This window comes from Microtus ochrogaster, linkage group LG2 (assembly GCF_000317375.1).
Source record: "Microtus ochrogaster isolate Prairie Vole_2 linkage group LG2, MicOch1.0, whole genome shotgun sequence".
Taxonomy (NCBI): domain Eukaryota; kingdom Metazoa; phylum Chordata; class Mammalia; order Rodentia; family Cricetidae; genus Microtus; species Microtus ochrogaster.
In genome coordinates this window covers 23178083-23197896 of record NC_022028.1, presented here as the reverse complement: position 1 = coordinate 23197896, position 19814 = coordinate 23178083, and the positions used below count along the sequence as shown (strand labels likewise).

Below are 19814 nucleotides of genomic sequence, written 5' to 3'. Positions count from 1 at the left end.
AAATGCATTTATCTGTTCTGTGAGATTATGCTTCTGAAATGCAGTTGGAGTACAGGCGTGCGTGCGTGCGTGCGTGCGTGCGTGCGTGCGTGCGTGTGTGTGTGATGCCTTGGCTTTAATTCCCAGCACTTAAAGATTGATTTTGTTCTATATTGTGTTTATGAATGTGTCTGTGTGGGGATGTGTACATGCAGTTGACCATGGAGGCCATAGGTCTTAGATCTCCTTCGTAATTATGAGCTACATCCCTTGGGCATTGGGAATCAAACTCAGGTTGCAATAATTGTGTTTTTTTGTTGTTGTTGTTTTTTTTTTAACCTTTGTGCTGTCTCTATAGCGCCCAACCTAGTACTGCTTTAAAAAGAAAAAAATCAGAAGAGAAAAGGGCCCTTGGGCATGGTAGCATATATTTTGTAATATCAATACCTGGGAGTTGGAGGCAGGAGGATTAGGAATTCACACCAGCCTGGGCTGAATGAACTCCTATTTCAACGAAACAAAAGAGAGAATGAGGAAAAACATTCAAAATATAATTAAAGGTGGTGCACACCTTTAATCCCAATACTTAGGAGGCAGAGACTGGTGGATTTCTGTTCAAGGCCAGTCAGGACAACCAGGAATACACAGAGAAACCCTCTCTTGAAAGACCAATAAATGATAATAATAATCCCCAAATTTTGGGTTGACTTACTTCTGCATGTCATCCCTGTTCTGAAGATAGCATTTCTTATCCATCCTTTCCCAAAGTATGTTTGAGAGAACATAAAGGATTCTTCTAGAGGCACAGAGAGTGTATGAGTGCATGTGCCCAAGCATGTGAAGACCAGAGGAATATGTCAGGTATCTTAAAACTCTGAATTATTTAAGATTAAGATTATTAAGCTCACGGAACCTGGAAAACACTTTGGCTAGGGTAGCTAGCTAGTGAGCTCCTGAGACCCATCTGTCTTGTCTTCTTCCACCACCTTTTCATTGTCTGAGGTTACAGGAATACGTGTCCATCCTTAGAGTCTATTTATTATTTTTAAGTTTTATGTGTCTGATACTTTGCCTGCATATTTGTATGTTTTCACCTGAATACCCGTGCTGCCTGCATAGGTGAGAAAAGAGCATTGAGTCCCCTGGAATGGGAGTTGTGGACTTGTGAGCTTTCTTGTGGGTCCTGGAAACCAAACCCTAGTCCTCTTGAAAGATCAACAAATACTCTTATCTGCTGAGGCATTGCTTCAACCCTGTGCCTGTATGTGTGTATATATATATATACACACACACACACACACACACAGGTATATAGATACACAAGATATACAGAAAACCTGTCTTTGGGGGAAAAAAAAAGAAATAATCCAGGTCTTAAAGAAAGATACAAAATATTTTGTTTGGAGTCAAAAAGAGAGTAGATTCTAAACCAGCACATTCCCCTTTTATCTTTTCTTTCTTCTTGATTGGCTGTGCTGTGGTGGGGCCCTGAGCCCTGTTTACTTCCTGTACAATACAGGTGCCCCTTTTTCTTATGAACTCTGAGGTGCATTGCATTGAATCAGTAACCATTTTAGTCCTGTCTTTGAATATCATTTTCTCCCCATCTCCACTACAAGACCATTTCATTCTACCAGATTAGTTTTCCATATAGAGCAACTTCTCTTCCTCAGACGATGATTCCATTAGATTAGCTTGCTTGTGCTTAACTTAGTGACATTTCAAATATGAGTAGTTACAGATAATTTCTGAAGGAGTGGGTTTCCCACAACATCACATTTACATATACACAGTGCAGGGTTTGTTTTGACTTGGTCTGTAAATAGCACAAGTGGGTGCCAGCATCCTTTCTACTAGGATATAGATCAGCAATCTCAACCTGAGGGTTGCTACCCCTTCAATAAGCTTCTCTTTCCAGAAATATTCTTTATAATTCATAACAGCAAAATTACAGTTACAAAGTAGCAGTGAAAACAGTTTTATGGTTGGGGGTCACCACTACATTAGGGACTATAGTAATGGTCACAGCATTAAGAAGGTTGAGAAACACTGATAAATATTTTCATGGCTTAAATTTGTCTGACCTCCTTCCATGCCAAAGATGCATTTAAAGTTTTATCAGCTCCAGACCTGTGTCTTATTTTACTATCTTTAGGGGTTCTCTTGGCAGGAGCATAACTTGGGTGTTTCCTGCCATTGGAGACTACTCAGCATAGAAGAAAAAGTTACATAACTACATTCAGCTAAAAGATAGCAGCAGACTTTGCTCTTTCTTGATAATATACAAAAAGCATACAAATGCATGGTTTTCACTGCTAGTTACTATGGAGCAAAGTCATTTAAGTAAGAATTAACTCTTTATCTGAGTTACTGTAAACTGCTTTCTCAAATGTGTATTTCTTTTTAACATATTTTAGATGTGGTGTAGGGCAGCAGAGCTCCTGAGTGTCCTGGGTAGCACTGAAACATTGTGTACATTGTATGAGGCCATGGAGACTGTACTCTGGCCCAGCTGTAGGAAGAATTAATGTCACCTCTTTAAGGTGATCAGTTAGCTTTTGATAAGAGAAATGGGTCTTCCTCCCTTACTATACTACCATTCTTTTCTTAGGAGCCTTAGTCCTCATGTCGCTGGTTCCACTTTTGTTCCTTGTAAGATATGGGCCTGTATCGTCATTTCCCCTAGTTCCAGTCCAGAGAAAATGCTGTGAAACCATCATGAATATTTGCAGTCATCACAGTACAGTTCTTACTCTGTGCTCGGTAGTATTTGTGTCTGTGCTATAGACTCAGACCATACATTCTTAAACAAGAGTCTGTAATCTTGGAATTATTCACAGAATTCTTTTTATATAAAATTTAAGTTTTGTTTCATGCATGTCTAAATAAATAAATGACCAAAATTGTCAACAACTGTCTTTGTTTTCCTTTTCTTAGGAGTTGGACGTTCAATGGAATCTAAGCTAGCATCTTTGGGAATTAAAACTTGTGGAGATTTGCAGTGTATGGCTATGGCAAAACTCCAGAAAGAATTTGGCCCCAAAACAGGTCAGATGCTATATAGGTTCTGCCGTGGTCTGGATGATAGGCCTGTCAGAACTGAGAAGGAAAGGAAGTCTGTGTCAGCTGAGATCAACTACGGAATAAGATTCACCCAGGTAACATGTCTTTACATGCTCCTCTTTTAACCTCTAAAGCTCTTGATTGACTGGTGGTCTCAAAACCTTGGAGACTTGTAAGGTAGATCTCCAGTTAAGAAATCGAGTCTTTGGTGGTGGTGGCACATGCTTTTAATCCCAGCACTTGAGAGGCAGGTGGATCTCCATGAATTCTAGACCAGCCTAGTCTACAAAGCGAGTTCCATGATAGGCAAGGAACCTTGGGGAAAAAAAAATAATCCAGGTCTTAAGGAAAGATACAAAATATTTTGTTTGGGGTCAAAAGTGATTTGAACTGTAAATATTCTCATTACCAATGAAGAGGAAAGGGCCAGACAAATATTTTGAGTTTTAAAATTATAGTTAAAAATAGATCTCCTTTACCTCATTTTCCATCCCCCTAGTGCAGTAGTTCTCAACGTTCCTTATGCTGAGACATTTTAATGCAGTTAGTTCCTCATACTGTGGTGACCCCCCAACTATAAAATTATTTTTTGTTGCTACTTCATAACTGTAATTTTGCTACTCTAAAGAATTGTAATGTATAAATATCTGTGTTTTCCAGTGGTTTTAGGAGACCCCTGTGAAAGGGTTGTTTAGCCCTCAAAGGGGTAATGACCCCACAGGTTGAGAACCACTGTGTAGATGGTGGTAGTACAGATGGACTGGTTTGCTTTCCTTAAGAATACATATTTGGATTTAGGTATATCTCTGGAATTCAGCTCTGTAAACACTGCATATCAAGATTTGAAATCTGACAAGCACTGGGTCTTGTGAACTATCATTTAGGAATCTGACATAGTGTTGGATTTCACATTTTATCAGGGAATTTAAGAACTGCAAGAGGTCAGTAATAGTATAAAAAAAAAGCAAGAAAGGAAGTGCCTTAGGAGTACTCCGTACACTGAAAACATGAGCATTTATATTAACACACATTTCAAGGTGTATACACAGTGTTTCTTTTAAACAAATACAATAGGGAAATAAGATATTTAAGATTCAGAGCTAAGATAATTGAGAAGAACTATTGGGTTAAGTAAAATAATATGGAAGTGGCTTTTTTCCCCTTTGTCTTTGGGTAGCCAAAAGAAGCAGAAGCTTTCCTTCTGAGTCTTTCAGAAGAAATTCAAAGACGACTTGAAGCTGCTGGCATGAAGGGCAAACGTCTTACTTTGAAAATCATGGTACGGAAGCCAGGGGCCCCTATAGAGACTGCAAAATTTGGAGGCCATGGAATTTGTGATAACATTGCCAGGTAACCTTTTTCTTTTCTTTAAAAAAAAAAAAAGTTGGTAGTTATATTCTGTGCAAAGTATGTCAAATAAAATAAAATTAGTTTTAAACTTACCAATCCTGATGTTGTTAAATATACTGTAGAGCTTGAGGCCAGCCCATGGTCACTTGACTTAGCTTTAATACCCTATGGCAAAATACTAAAGGCTGAGGGATGGGTACTTTTTAAAGAAAAGATCTAAGCCGGGCGGTGGTGGCGCACGCCTTTAATCCCAGCACTCGGGAGGCAGAGGCAGGCGGATCTCTGAGTTCGAGGCCAGCCTGGTCTACAAAAGCTAGTTCCAGGACAGGAACCAAAAGCTACAGAGAAACCCTGTCTCGAAAAATCAAAAAAATAAAAAATAAAAAATAAAAATAAAGAAAAGATCTAGTTCAGTTTTTGGCGATTCAAGAGGCTGGCACTATTTTGAACTCTCTGTTGGCCAATGACATCACAGTGGCTGGAATATAAGCCACACAACAGTCACAATGCGTCTGAGACAAGAAGCTAGACAGGTCTCAAGGGCGAGGTTTGCTCTGTATAACAACCTTCTCAACTAAGTGTTCATGACAACATCATTTATTTCCTAGAGCAATGATTTAATCAGCTCCTGTCCTTGTCTCTTTAGGTCCTCTAAATCACTGTCATCATACTGAGTGTCAAGTTTACAGCATGACTTAACAGACCACAACCACACTTGAGTCCAGCCAGCTGGCAACTTGTGACTCCTTTTAGAGTCTCCATGCCGTTAACTTGAGTGTAGGTAGGAAAGGGCTGCCCATTAGTGAGCCAAGGAGGGACTGATGTAGTGTGTGAAAGATTGCAAATATCCCAGATTTCCATGAGTAAATCATTCAGAGAACTAGCATCTCTATGTGAAATGAGCATTCTCTCTAAAAACTTGTGGAAAGCTTTTTTTTAACACCCTGACTTCTGATGTGTGTCTTAATGCTAGAGTTCATGTGAGGTCTATGACCAACATGAAATCACTTTTTAGAGTGGATCTTCTATTCAGCATACTGCAGTTCATCTGACAAACCGAGTAGTAAAATCTTTAACAATGAAACTGTATTTAAGGGTTACATTATTATATATTACATTAAAGGTTTTCAGTAAATATTAGCTCATACCAAACATAAGTTGCTTATTGTATTGTGATCTTGTAAAATCTCAAATTTCCACATATACTGTGGAAACGGGCAAAGTCAAACAACATTACATATAAAATGTTTAAATATAATGTATATGTATTTCACATGGAAATTAAATGCAATGATAATGGAACATGTCTGTCTGAAATTGGTTCTTAAGCATTGGTTTTTGTGGGCAGGTAAGAGGGATGCAATAACAGGTCCAGTTTACAGTGTTTCTGGAGGAACTGGGACTGATGTGTGCTCATGCAAAAGACTCCCCAATGGCATTAAAGATATTAGGATGAGTTAAAACCATTGCTACCACATAACAGGTCCTTCAAGGTTCCTTACAGATCTAGAGTTTTCCATTCTATGGCTTTTATGCCAGGCTATAACAGTATTTGACGTAGTAGCTACATATATTTTCTTTATGATAAGCTCTAACAGTATTTCACATAAGAGCTACATACTTTTTCTTATATATTTATAAAAGCTCTGAGAGAAAAGTAGAAGATATTTAATGTTGAAAATATTCAGTGGCTTTCCTTTAAATATAATGGAGTCAAAAACCAGAGGTTTGAGAGATGGTTCAGTAGTTACAAATACCTCTTTTTAAAAATTATGTATATGTGTATATGCATACAGGTGCTGTGACAGAAGAGAGTGTGAGGTTCACTGAGATTGGAGTTTGAGGTCACTGAATTGACTAATCTAGGTGATGGGAACTGAACTCTAGTCCTTTATAAAAGCAAGTGCTCTTAACCACTGAGCCATTTCTTCAGCCCTCCCCCGCAAGGTCTTTAAAAGCAAAACAGCTTATTAATTTCTCCTGTGAATATTACTTGTGCCTTAGTTTAATTTTTTAAAGTAAATTTTGCTTGGAATCCAACTATTCTGGCTACTTACCATGAAGTCTTTTAATTACAATACTTTATATTAATGTACATTATCTAAAATTTTTTTCCTAAATCAAATTTTGGTTGATCATGTCTCCATGTCTTGTTTTCAGTGTCTGTGTTCTATATGTTTTCTATGCTTGTGGGTGGTGTTACTGGCTTATCATAAGGGCGATCATTTTTATAAACCTACTAATTCCTGGCAGTGTTTCTATAACATTTTACTGACTATATATGGAATGTACATTTATTTGCTTAGGAAAGTAATTCTAATACTTACAGGACTGTAACTCTGGACCAGGCAACAGATAGTGCAAAAGTAATTGGAAAGGCTATTCTCAACATGTTTCATACGATGAAGCTAAATATATCAGATATGAGAGGGGTGAGTATCACTTAAGCTTTCTTCCTGTAGCGTAAAGCCTGAACTTCAGCTGAGCTTGGTCATGGTGCAGTGTAAGCATGTGTGCAGGTCTTTAGCTTCTTATGTGCCGTCCAAGAAGGGAGACAGAACTTCCCATCGAGCCTGGTCATTTTAAGTTTGAGTATTATTCAAATCCTGTATTTTTTTTTCTTCCCTCCTACCCTCTCCATCCCCAGCAATGGGCAAGCACCCTTATCTCTGAGCTACTGCCCCAGCTTTACAAAGTTATTACTGTAGGGAGAGATTGAACCTCATGCCCTGATTGTGCTAAGTAAGTGCATGTCTACCAGCTGTAGACAGATCCTATTTAAAACCCCAGCTGGGGCTGCCGAAATACCTCAGCAGATAAAGGCACTTTGTCCCCAAGCCCAGGTTGTTCTGTGCTCTCCACTTCACACTATACCAACCTCTCCCCTCAAATAAATAAAGCCTTAGCAACCAAAAAACCCATGGAGTACTGAAATGCACTTGTGGGATCTTTCCGTGTAGCGTAGAATCGGATACTCTCAGGTAAGGGAAAGCTGCTAAGTCACCAGTTGTCTGTGGGGTGACTCACGAATAAGCTGTTTGCACAGTTTCATCTACTCCTTTATTCTAGAAACAGAATCTAGATGGCATTACTGATTAACTGAGAATTTTGCCTGGTTGGATTTTAACAAAATATTTCTTTTCTTTCTAGGTTGGTATTCAAGTGAATCAGTTGGTCCCTACTAATCCAAGTTCTTCCACATGTTCAAGTCGCCCATCACATTCTGTCCATGATCTCTTCCAAGTTCAGAAAGCGAAGAAATCCACAGAAGAGGAACATAAGGAAGGTGAGTAGCCATTAATGTGCAGCTGCTCATTTTTTTCCCCCAAACTTCTTTGGGAGTAAGTAGTCTCATTTTAAATCAGCATAGGTCTCTGCCTTCTTTAGAATGTGATTTTACTTTAAAAAAACAAAAAACTATAAATCTATTCTATAACTGTTTGCAAGGAACAAAGAATTTAGTGATGTGAGGGGCTTGTTTTTTCCTCAGATGAGCTAAAGAGCGTATTTTTTATTTTTATTCCTAAAATTGTAGTATTTCTGGCTGCTGTGGATCTGGAAGTATCCTCTGCTTCTAGAGCTTGTACTTTGTTGTCACCCTTTTCTACACATCTGGCAGCCACTGTCAGTACTGACACTAACAGAGGCGAGTGTTCAAGGAAATGGAATGGTCTGCATTCTCCTGTTAGTGGACAGTCGAGACTTAATCTGAGTATAGAGGTTCCATCACCATCCCAGGTATGTTTTCTACAGTATTCTTTATTTTGTAGGTTGGCATACAGTCATCTTCGTGTGTTACTATACTGTTCTGTCATTCCCCTCCCATTTCTGCAGGTGCCCTTGTCTGGTAGTGAGTCCCGCCTTGTGTAGTGAGTCCCGCCTTGTGCTTTGTCACGGGTATCCTACTAACTAACTACCTTTTCTGCTTCTGTTCACATAGAGAAGGAGACAGATGCAAATACTGCCTCTGGGTCTAGTAAAGGTGCATTCTCGTGCTTGCATTAGATTCCCCCTTGATAGTGACAAGAAAGGAAGGACTGGCCAAAATATAAACACTTTTCCATCTTACTGCTTTAAGTATAACTACTTTTATTTGGGGAAAATCTCCTTGCTGAAAAGTTTGGGGTTTTTTTGGTGGGGGGGGGGTCCCTTTCCATGCGTGAGTTTTCACCACAAGGTATTCTGTGAGTATATGTGGATTTCCTTGCGTGTGCTACCAGCTTCTAAAGTACACTCAGTTTCTGAGGCTCTGTTTCACCTCAGGCTTCAGCAGCGATGTCCGTGAAGATAGCCTAGGCAGGGGCTAGCTTTTTGAAGGTTGATGGTCTTCACTTTCTTTCTCAAATTTCATTTCTGCACATCAGGTTCTCATTTGGTATTTTACAGATTGATCAGTCTGTTTTAGAAGCACTACCACCTGATCTCCGGGAACAAATACAACAAGTTTATGCTGCTCAACAAGGAGAGCCACGCAGTACTAAGAAGAAAGAACCAGTAAATGGTTGCAGTTCAGGAGTGTTGCCACATCCTGTTGGCACAGTTCTGTTACAAATACCAGAGTCTCAAGAATCTAATAGTAACACCGGAATCAACGTCATAGCCCTTCCAGCATTTTCTCAAGTAAATTAATGTTAGAGACCCTCTATCATAGTTTTCTCACCTATCTTTAGCTCAGTTTTTACTTTCTTCTCTTTATCTGTGTGATTCCTGGGAAGCTTGCGCTGTACGTACTACCAGGTATATACCTCTTCAACAGTGGTGGCCACTTGACCCTTTTCTAAAGTAGGCAAGTTAGCACCAGAGAGAAGAGAAGTTGGTGGTGTGGCATGGGTATGTAGTTGCCTAAAGTATCTGGAAGAAACAAACACATTCTTTCTCTCCTTTACTGACTGGCCCATGAAGACCAATAGATCACATGAATAGGGTAGAGATGCATACAGGAGAGTAACACCGGCTGAGTTGTGATAAGTTAGCACATAAACTTTTCCTCATTTTCTATGCTCTTCTATTAAGAGTGATTTCTAAACAGTCTAGCTACCATCCAGAATTGAGTTATCTTTCTTTCCAGGTGGACCCTGATGTCTTTGCTGCTCTTCCAGCTGAGCTTCAAAAAGAGCTGAAAGCAGCATATGATCAAATGCAAAGGCAGGGAGAGGACACCGCTCATCAACAGACAGCAATTACACCTGGTAAGACAGCTGATGAGTCATAAGAAAGACTAGAGTGATGGTATCATCATGTAAGTTCTAACTTCATCCTAGAGACTCTCTGATGGACATATTTGGGATACAAGTCAAGCTAGTTGTACTTTGAGACTAATTATTTGAAACAATGTAGTTTGAAAACATGAAATCTCAACTTCTGGATATCCCTGAACATTTAAGCCCGAGTACTTGTTGAATTTTTCTTAGTCTTCAGGACCAATCCACTGCACATACCTGAGGTCAGAATACTAATTTGTACAACTGGAAGGAATCGCAGGGCCTAGCCTTAAGTTGCTACATTCCTGGCCTCTTGGTAGTGGGGTGTATTGGAAGGATGGAGAACCCCATGGTATTATCTAGATTCCTTATGAGGATCTCATACTTTTTCTTTTAGTGCCGAAGAATCCTTTACTTCAGCTAAAGCCACCATCAGGGAAAGACAGGCGAAACAAGAAGAAGAACCCCAGTGGTTCTCCCAGAAAGATTCAGAGTCCTTTGAAAAATAAGCTGCTTAGCAGTCCTGTAAAATCTCTGCCAGGGGCCTGTGGGAGCCCCCAGAAGTTAATGGATGGTTTTCTAAAACATGAAGGAATAGCTGCCGAGAAACCCCTGGTAACTGGAAAAACTAAAGATTTTATTAGATTGTAATGTAGTTGACACTGTCTCACAGCATTTTTTTTCTTTCAACAGGAAGAATTCTTAGTTTCCACCTCTGGTGTGCAGAACCCATCTAATTTGCAGCCCAACCAGACCAACTGTGTTAGACCTGCAGCACCCAACTTAGCTGGAGCTGTTGAGTTCGGTGATGTGAAGACCTTGCTCAAAGAATGGATAACTACTATCTCAGGTTGGTGTGGCCCATCTAGTAGCTGGTAGTAGTTTCCTGATTCAAGAACATGAACCAAAGTTGTAAGACTTGCTTTGAAATTGTGTGTGTGGGGTTATAGTTAACTGCAGATTTCTAATTTTCTCTAAAAATACATTGAAGTCCTTATTTGAGGATTTCCTCTTTCCTAGATCCAATGGAAGAAGATATCCTGCAAGTTGTGAAATACTGTACTGACCTTATAGAGGAAAAAGATTTGGAAAAATTAGATCTAGTTATAAAATACATGAAAAGGTAATTTGTTAAATACTTTAACTAAAAAGCTGTTTGAGGGTCTACAAGTTGAGCTTCCTGAATTAATCTTGTAATTAACTATAGAAGGAAAAATGCTATATGTTGATAGCTTAGTAACTTAAAAATGTAATTACTCCCAAGGTTATATTCAATGCACAAGTTGAACATGAGTGCCGTACCTAGCTCTCCTACCTCAGTCTTTGTTAGTGCTGAGATTATAGGAGTGAGCCACACTGGCTAGTCCAAAATTTAAAATACATTAAAAAGAAAGCCAAGCATAAAGCTGGGTTTGGAGGAAAAGAAAATGTGAAGTTTTTTCTTTTTAATGATAGTTGTCTTCTCCCCTCTAGGCTGATGCAGCAGTCGGTGGAGTCAGTTTGGAACATGGCGTTCGACTTTATTCTTGACAATGTTCAGGTGGTTTTACAACAGACTTACGGAAGCACACTGAAGGTTACCTAAATGTTCCAGAGAGCCTGGTGCTCTCTGCTAGCTGTACCAGCAGTGATGACGTGAGGTATTTGCAAAGTGCATGATAGTGATGCTCTGAGTTTTTTATAATTTTAAATTTCTTTTTAAGCAAGTGTTTTGTACATTTCTTTTCAGAAAGTGCCAAATTTGTCAGTATTGCATGTAAATAATTGTGTTAATTCTTTTACTTGTAGCATAGATTCTATTTACAAAACGTTTGTTTATAAAGTTTTATGGATTTTTACAGTGAAGTGTTTACAGTTGTTTAATAAAGAACTGTATGTATATTTTGTACAGGCTTTTTTTTGTGAATCTTTAAAAAAAATTTCAACTCTGGGAACCAGCAACAATTTGTTATACTTAAAAGGCTGAAAAATCTCCAGGCCAGCTGGCTGCAGGCTCTGTGCAAAATAAATCTTGTGGACACAAGTCCAGATATTAACAACTTTACGTCCCTAGGAAGTGTTGAGAATATTCAATTCAATACCTAAAATAAATTTTTCACATACATAAACTTCCTCTCTCTTCTCTCCCTCTTGTTATATTTATTTGTATTTTATGACATTGTAGTGAATACTTAACAGAAGGAAAGGATTGTGGTGGCTCATTTAGTACCCTCTCGCCCATGCCCATGCCTCAGGAATAACCACATCTAGGTATAGTCATGAGGTCTAACAATGCTGAAGCACTGACCTCCAGTAACTTAACAGAAGACAGTGGAATGTGTACTAAATAAAAACAGACCAAAACTAACCTACAAAAAGTGCCCCTCCTAGGGCATTTTAGTGGGTGCTGAGAGTGAAAGCTACACTAACATGGAAGCCTAGCAGAGCTTACTGTTTTTATTGGCAGTTGGGAATTGTGATGATTACAGTGACCTCTGATGACCAGTACAGGCAGAAAAAAAGCAGTCAGCTATGCTTTACTTCAAGGCTGCAGACTGCCTAAATCTTTTTAGAAAAATCCCTACGGGCATATGGCAGAAAACCGCTGGAGAAAAGGGTGTCACTGTAGAGAGAATACCCATAAAGATATTTCTTACATCAAAAAGGTTCCAAGAATCACAAAATCTGTAGAAACTTGGTTAATCAAATACTGCAGGACTGATTTAATCAGTATAAAATTGAAAGAGATTTAGATTTGTAATAAAAATCCAAATTTGAGGAAGGGCAAACTTTAAAACAGCAGCCAAGTCTTGAGGGAGGTGAGTGCAGGCACACTGGACTGTGGGGTGGGGAACTGACCACTGTCAAACCAGTGTAAGTTGCTTGGTTTCTCATGGAAAACATCTTTATACACCTAAGTCCATCAGCGTCCAAGTGTCTGTTCTGTTGGTAATATCACAGCATAATATTACATTTACTCCAAATTCTGTCCCATGTGGGAAAATTAGATGATTTCAAATACTTTCTTCAGCTCCACAATAAGCTGCCAGTCACTCTTCTGCATTTCGTCTCTGAACCAGTCTTTGAGTGCATCGATGGACTGTCGGCTGATCTGCAATAGCCCAGGCACAAACATGGTGAGCCAAAGGTAAGTAAAGTATGCCAATGAAAGCCAGTGGTCCTAGATGTGGTTAAGCAAAGAGAGATGCAGTGTTTTCCAGTCTGCTTCAGGGGCCAAACCCACATCTGTGAGCTGAGAGGCTCTGGGGTCCATGGATTGTCACTTGCACTACCCTCTTACCACTTGATGTTCCCAAAACCATAAAATTTCAGTGTGAAGATAAGGCTAAAATACTTACCTTGCTCACAAGAATGTCTGTAGCTTCGAAATGTCTCCCAAACATTTTGGGAGATTCCCCAGGGATGGGTTCTATTTTGACACAGACCTCTTGTCCTTTTTTTGCAACATCCACTTGCTTGTGGTTTATTTCAATACTTGTTACTATCCCGATGTCAACGAACTACAAAAACAGATCAATCAGGTCAGATTGAAGATCTCCATAGGCCTCATGACAGCTAAACTCTTCAGTCTCCACAGTAGAACTTAGCAAGACCTCATGAGATAACAAAAACATCTGGTGTCATTTTGTGGTCCTGCTATAAACTCATGGGCTGTAAAAGAAGGGAACAGCATACACCAACTCAGAAAGGTGGTTGTGCAGCTGGAAAATCTTTGAACAAACAAAGGTGTGGAAGGGTGGCTGCTTTGTGGACAAGGGATAGGGCGGGGGAGCATCTTAAGTGAAAAAGCATTTGATTTACAGAGCCACATGTCACTATCCCAAAATGAAGACTTCAAAGGCTGTGTGTATCAAGTAACACCACGACCAGTACCCATTGACCAGACTGGGCGCTAAGCATTAGCATACTGAGTACTATGACATCCTTTCAAGGCCAGTGAGAACTCTGCAAAACCAAGGAGTGGAAGGAGAACACAAGTTTGTATCTATTTACATAATTCAAAGACTGTAATGGATACTATAACAATATTCACTGGGGCAAAAGTCACCAAGAAGTAATGTTTACAGGACCTGCATAGTGCAAGTGCCCCCTTGTAGGTTCCTTTTCAGTAAGTCTATCTAATGAGGAGGAACAGACAAATCCAAGTGAGTACACTCTACAACACATTTGAACTGGACTCTTCACAAAGCATGCGTACTCTGAACTGTGAATGGAGGAATGGAGCAAGCACACAAGAGGATGAATGATGATGGCAAATAAGGCATTACAGTAGACAAGCTACCTGGGGAAGACACTGAGAACCAGGTCTCAGAATCAACAGTTTCCTAAGATTGGACACTTTGATGAAAAATTTTGTTCCATTATTTTTTTTTTCTATGTTAACACTGATATAGGCCTGGAACTTACATTTTTGCTTGGAACGCACATAGGTGTTCCTTGTTTCACTTGGCCAGCTTCCACAGTGACTCCTATTACTATTGGGTCTCGAGAATTGAAAATGTACTGAGGGAGGATTTTCATCTTGCAGGGAAATACTGCTATGTGCCTGAAAGTAAAAAGAAAGCAAAATATCTCAAGCTCAAAATTATTAAACAGAAAGCAAATATAATGAACGTGAAGTTTGTTATGAATGCACTTTCTGCAAAGGCTGTTGAGAAAAGCCTATGTTCTCATTCTCTCAAAGCTACATCAAGGATGGAGCCTGGCCCCAGAGGGATGAATGTTTTTGCCAGTCATATTCTGGAGTTTAGAACACGGGCAGACCTTGCTGACAAGTTTGTTAAAACAATGTCTACTTTAGAAAGGGGTATAGCCATCCATCTGTATGATTTTCTCCATCATGTTCCCCAAGTTTTCCAAAAAGTTGCCATGAGGTAACTGTCCTTGTCAATCACATGCTGGAAGCACATTCAGCCAGTTTCAGTCCTGGGCTGCTGTCCCTGGGTTACTCTGGTAATCTCTTTCCTAGACTGCCACTGACTCCCTAACCACCCAGATCCATGTAGCTAAAGTAGCCCTCAATACAATAGTTAATAGTTTAGCAATAGTTAAATTTTTTTAAAAAAAGTTCAATCTTTCCCATGAAACTTGCGAACCCTCTTCCTTCTCTAACTTGCTAATTGCCACATTCTCTGAAGTATACTTTGCCAGTATGGCTTGGCTGTCTCAAGTGTTGTTCTGCCTGCACAGACTACACTCTTGACTACTTGTTCTGCTTCTGACTGTTACTCCCAATAAGAGGCCATGAGGAGATGCCGTCCCCAATCACAGCCCATTCTGTGAATCTGCTTTACAGCACTCATCTCTACTTGTACACTTCCAGATTGATTGCCTCTGTCAATTACAGATACCCTCAAAGGCACAGGACTAGGAAGCTGAACTCTGGCCCCTGTATTCAAGAAGCATGGATACAATGAACCTGGAAGGTCTGTGGAGTCATGGCTTTGTCTCCCTTAGAATCTTTTGGATTATTTTCCATTTCACACAGAGGATACCTAAGCCCACCAAATTGAAAATTAATAAACTAAAAGGCCCCAGAGAAGATCTGAAAACACAGAGGAATATTTGCCACGGACTATAACACACCACTTTGGGATGCAGTATATGAGACATTAATAAATGCCATTCTTGTCTGCATTTCTTGTCAGTATTTGGAACTTCACCAGCTGCATTTAACAAAGATTCGAAGTAAACAAAAACACTAACTTACTTGAATTCTTCCTGTTTCTGTTTCTTGTAGTCTTGTCTGTATTTTGTAAAGGCATCAAATAAATGATAAATAATTTCTGCACTAAAGATTCTAACTCCCAAACTATCCGCCATCTCTTGTGCATCCCGTTCAATTCTTACATCAAAGGCCAAAATCACTGCATACCTGAAACATGGAAACATTAAAAATCACTGAATGAGAATTAGTGAGTCACACCAAACACTCTGAAGATGATCAGAAGCAAAGAATACTTACTGCGGATCATGTTCCAACATGACCGAAGCCTTCATAACGTCTTTTTTATGGACTGGGCCAATGTTAATTCCTGCATACTATAAAAGGAGAGTTTTCAGGTTCATCTGCATGTAGCAGGTAATGGAACAACACGTCATAAATATCATATGGTTAGAAAGCTGGGTAGTTACTTACTGGCACCTCTGATGTTTTCAGAAATTCAAGAAGAGCTTCCAAAGAGCCCAGTGTAGACGCCTGGACATAAACTCCTTTTTCTTCTAATTTGATAGCATTTAGTGTCTGCTTTAACTCATGGATCAATTCATCCTTGAAAAGAAATCAAACATGACAAATTTTATCTCAATCTTCAGCAGCCTAGAATTGAACTGTTTCCCACTGGTTAAAGACTCATCTGAAAACATGGAATTAAGGCACGACAGTCTGTTATAGGAAAAAAAAGGCTGTAATTAGAGATTAGAGATGGGGGAGGTCAATACAGAAAGAAAGAGCAGGAGGATAACTGATAAATCTTAAGGAATATTATATTAACCTAAAATTATGTAAGTATATATACGTTCATATGTATCTTTTAAAAAATTAGATTTATTTAATGAATGTGAATGCTTTGCCTGCATGCATGTACATCACATGTATGCCTACTGCTCATCAAGGTCAAAAGAGATGTCAGATATCCTGAAACTAGAGTTATAGATGGTTGTGAGCAATTACTTGGGTGCTAGAAATCAAAACTAATTTCCTCTGCAAGAAAGAGTAAAGTACTTTTAATCAATAAACTATTACTCATACAAGCCTGTAGGCCACTTTTAGTGATAGAATCCGGTCATGCTCATGATAACAATGTAACACAGAAGTTAAACTTAGGATACCTCAACAGTATGGTTGCCTAAACAGGACCTAAACAATAAAGCCATATAAATATGTATATATGTGCACACAGATGAAATTATGCCCCATGGGCTGACAATGCTCCCCACGAGAGCAACAGACTATCACGAACTCTAGTCCCAGGCATGAGTTGGTCAAGATAGTACAGGGACTTCCCAAACAATACAGGCTGTCATTTCTGCCCTTGGTTGTCTCCCAGAGGTTGAAGGTAAACCCTTATTGCAGAAGGTGCCACATACTTAAAACACAGGACATGGAAAAAGTCGAACTGGATCTGGTTAGAAAGCCTCCGAGTTCTAGCTTCCATTGTACCAAAAGGTACAATGCAAAGGCGTGGGGGGATTTGAAGCAAATGGAAGTCCTGTCCAGCATTGATGCCTATGAGCCACAACAATGACCAACATAACAAGATGTCCCTAAAGGTTTACAATAGTGACATTCATTATTTGGTGGTAAGCAAAAGCTGTCAGGTGGACTTAAGGCTCACTCACCAGTAGGGAACTCATGCCTTGTACTAGAAACCTAGCCAACTCCCTAGTGCTAGTGAGGACATAGACCTTATACTAACTAGATCAACATGATTCCCAACAGCATTCTAGAGGTTATCCATATATTCAAAGTTAAGTATAGCTCTCACCCCACATTAAAGAAGCTTCTCTTTATAGCAGACATAAACCATTAAAAAGACACAGTCATAATTCAAAGATCACTGGACCATGGAAAGCCCAGCTCAACAGATACATAACTTTTGTACCCAAGCTCTGGGAACATCATGGAAGAAGGGATGGAAAGGCTCAAGGATCAGAAGGATCAAGCAGTGTGCTGTGAGACTGTGTCTCCTATACATAATAGGGAAGGTACAGCCATGATACCTCAGCAGACTGGCTGCCTAAAGACTCAATCACAAATCCAATACCAATAGACTCGATAACAAGAAAGGGGGCAATATGAGGGATCTGACCCCTAGACAGTGAACTACAGACAAATGACTGTTGAAAAATGGGGAATTACTCTTCCAGAGAAAAATCCCAAATTGGTCATGCAATACAAAATGATCACACCTGAAATCACATACACACACACGCAACATTAAGTGAATTCAAGTGTGTGTACGTGAAACAAAACAGGCCATCAATTTCAGAGAGAATAAAGAGAACTATATAGGAGGGATAAGGAGGGATGAATACGGGAGGAGCTGGAGGAAAGGAAGGAAAAAGTTACGTAATTATATTTTAATTAAAATATAGCGAATAAAAAAGATGTAAAGCTGAAGTAGGAAGATCACGAATTCAAAGTTAGTCTAGGACACTGGGAGGGAAACTGGGTAAATAGCATTGGAAGAAAAAAAAATCACAATTAATGAACTCACTTTCAGAACTGGGATTTCATCGTCTTTATAAGCCACGAGGAGAGGTAAACCAGCAAGTGTTTTCTCAAGGTCTTTCCCAAGAATCTTCACTCCTTGAGCTGCTTCCACTTCTTTATGCTTTTCATACTGGTTCTACAGACAAAAATAGTTTTTATTGAATAATCTGAATGGTGGCAGCACTACTCTATTGTGTGACCTTGGAAAGAGGAAAGTGTTCTCAGGCTCTGTACAAGAAACACCTACAACATAATCAAATGATAAGCTCAATTTAAGACAAGTCAGAACAGAAGATAATGCTACATAAAGAAAGTAAAAACAGACAACCAATCTGAACTGTAAAATCTGTGCAAAACAGGACAATGAAAGTAGAGGGATAAACAGCTAATAAACACAAAGCAGTGGCTAATACTGACAGGTAAATGTAATCCAACTAATGACAGTTTTGAAAGTGATGGTGTCACAAAGCAGGCAGAGGTATGAAAGAGTGAAGAGCTGCAATGCAAGTGTGACTTGTAACTCCTGCTCAGGCAGCAGTGAGCTGGGTCCCACACACCCTGGGAAAATGAGCACAAGTTCAACAGAAGGTGCAAAAAGGAAGTCCATGGTAAGCACGGAAGCATATTCATTCCATGCCCAGAACAATGGACAGCAAAACAAAGTCACACAGTGAAATATTAATCTGAAATTTTTTTTTTCAGTTCAGAAGGGCCAGGTGTAACACCAAGCATCAAGAATGTCTCCACTTTTACACTATGCATAGATACATTTTTAGCAAGACATGCCCAGAAACTGATACTACAAAGAAAATCAAGGCTGTGGTTTACTATCAGAAAAACACTGCTATGGTTAACTATTAGTGAAAAAGCCAAGACTACAATCAGGAAAAAGCATGCACAGCTTCTGGATTCCAACTCTGCTCCTTGATTAGGTCATCCCCTAAAATTTGGTTATCCAGTACTATTCATGCAGCAATCCAGGCTGTCCATCCTTATGTGAATCTAATAAATGGATCCTGTCACTTATGCATACTTCTGCAATAAAACAAGGACAGGGACAAATGTGTACTGTGTATTAAGCCATGCAGCCTTCAATTCAAAGCGAATGGTGTCAAACAAACATTGTGAAGTCCCCTGCTAATGCTTACCATCTTGGCTTACCTTCACACGTAGTTCCTTCATAGGAGGAGGTAAAAGGAGGCCTCGAATCTGAGTGACAATGGGCCCTTCTACTCCAGGGACAATGATTGTATCCCCTTCCTTCAACCGTCCATTGATCAATATAACATCTATTGTGGTCCCCATTCCTGGGAGAGCTTTGACCTAACAGACATGTTTTGAAAGGAAACAAATCATATATGATAAGCAGCACATATCCATTACTCAAGGAACTATTAAAAGGGAGTAGGGCAGGAAAGGAAACCTGATAATTGAGTACCTCCATGACTTGTGCTCTCAGCTCTTCACAGTGTGCAAGCCTCTTGCTCAGCATGGTTTGAGTTAATTCCACAAGAAGGTAGATGAGACTTCCCATGCCATCACCAGTATGTGCAGAGGTAGGTACCAAGGACACAAAAGTACGGGGATCTTTATTCTCATAAAACAAAGCAGCATTTAAACCCTAGAAGCAAAAATCAGTCCAAAAACACTGGTTGAGTAGGGGCATGTAGAAGAGGATGGCTAAAGAGAAGGGAGATGAACAAATGACTGATATTCTGAAACTCCACAAAGACCTAGACAACTGAGGCACTGTAGGTCAGTGGTAAAGTGTTTATCTAAGGATGTACAAGACCCTGTCTTCCATGCCCAGCACTAAAAATAAAACAAAAAAAAACTATGAACAAACACAATTTAGAAATAATCATATAGATGTTCAGAGGAAAAGAAAAAAGTAGCTTCTAAGTCAGTGCAGTTTACCAATTCCTGATACATATTAGAGTACTACTCAGCAGTAAAAAACAAGGGCTTCTTGAATTTTGCATGCAAATGGATGGAAATAGAAAACA

General features: G+C 39.4%; 2 protein-coding genes across 6 annotated transcripts in view; one reads left to right on the top strand and one right to left on the bottom strand.

Moving 5' to 3' along the window:
* The window catches only part of Rev1 (REV1, DNA directed polymerase), a 70463-nt gene extending 58991 nt beyond the window's left edge, over positions 1–11472 (top strand). For all 5 annotated transcript variants that reach the window (XM_005359957.2, XM_005359956.2, XM_026785742.1 and 2 more), the window contains 11 exons: positions 2917–3137; positions 4220–4392; positions 6722–6824; positions 7543–7678; positions 7928–8130; positions 8779–9012; positions 9461–9581; positions 9991–10208; positions 10287–10443; positions 10614–10716; positions 11067–11472. In XM_005359957.2, the coding sequence (XP_005360014.1) occupies positions 2917–3137; positions 4220–4392; positions 6722–6824; positions 7543–7678; positions 7928–8130; positions 8779–9012; positions 9461–9581; positions 9991–10208; positions 10287–10443; positions 10614–10716; positions 11067–11178 (1781 nt within the window). In that variant the 3' untranslated portion in view covers positions 11179–11472. The remainder of the gene's footprint in view (positions 1–2916; positions 3138–4219; positions 4393–6721; positions 6825–7542; positions 7679–7927; positions 8131–8778; positions 9013–9460; positions 9582–9990; positions 10209–10286; positions 10444–10613; positions 10717–11066) is intronic.
* A 14-nt stretch (positions 11473–11486) lies between these two features.
* Positions 11487–19814, bottom strand: part of Eif5b (eukaryotic translation initiation factor 5B) — a 57399-nt gene continuing 49071 nt past the window's right edge. The window contains exons 15-23 of the mRNA XM_005360023.3: positions 19247–19429; positions 18970–19131; positions 17813–17944; positions 15733–15864; positions 15559–15635; positions 15304–15468; positions 14001–14139; positions 12932–13093; positions 11487–12684 (exon numbers count right to left, since the gene is read on the bottom strand). Coding sequence (XP_005360080.1) covers positions 12577–12684; positions 12932–13093; positions 14001–14139; positions 15304–15468; positions 15559–15635; positions 15733–15864; positions 17813–17944; positions 18970–19131; positions 19247–19429 — 1260 coding nt within the window. The 3' untranslated portion in view covers positions 11487–12576. The remainder of the gene's footprint in view (positions 12685–12931; positions 13094–14000; positions 14140–15303; positions 15469–15558; positions 15636–15732; positions 15865–17812; positions 17945–18969; positions 19132–19246; positions 19430–19814) is intronic.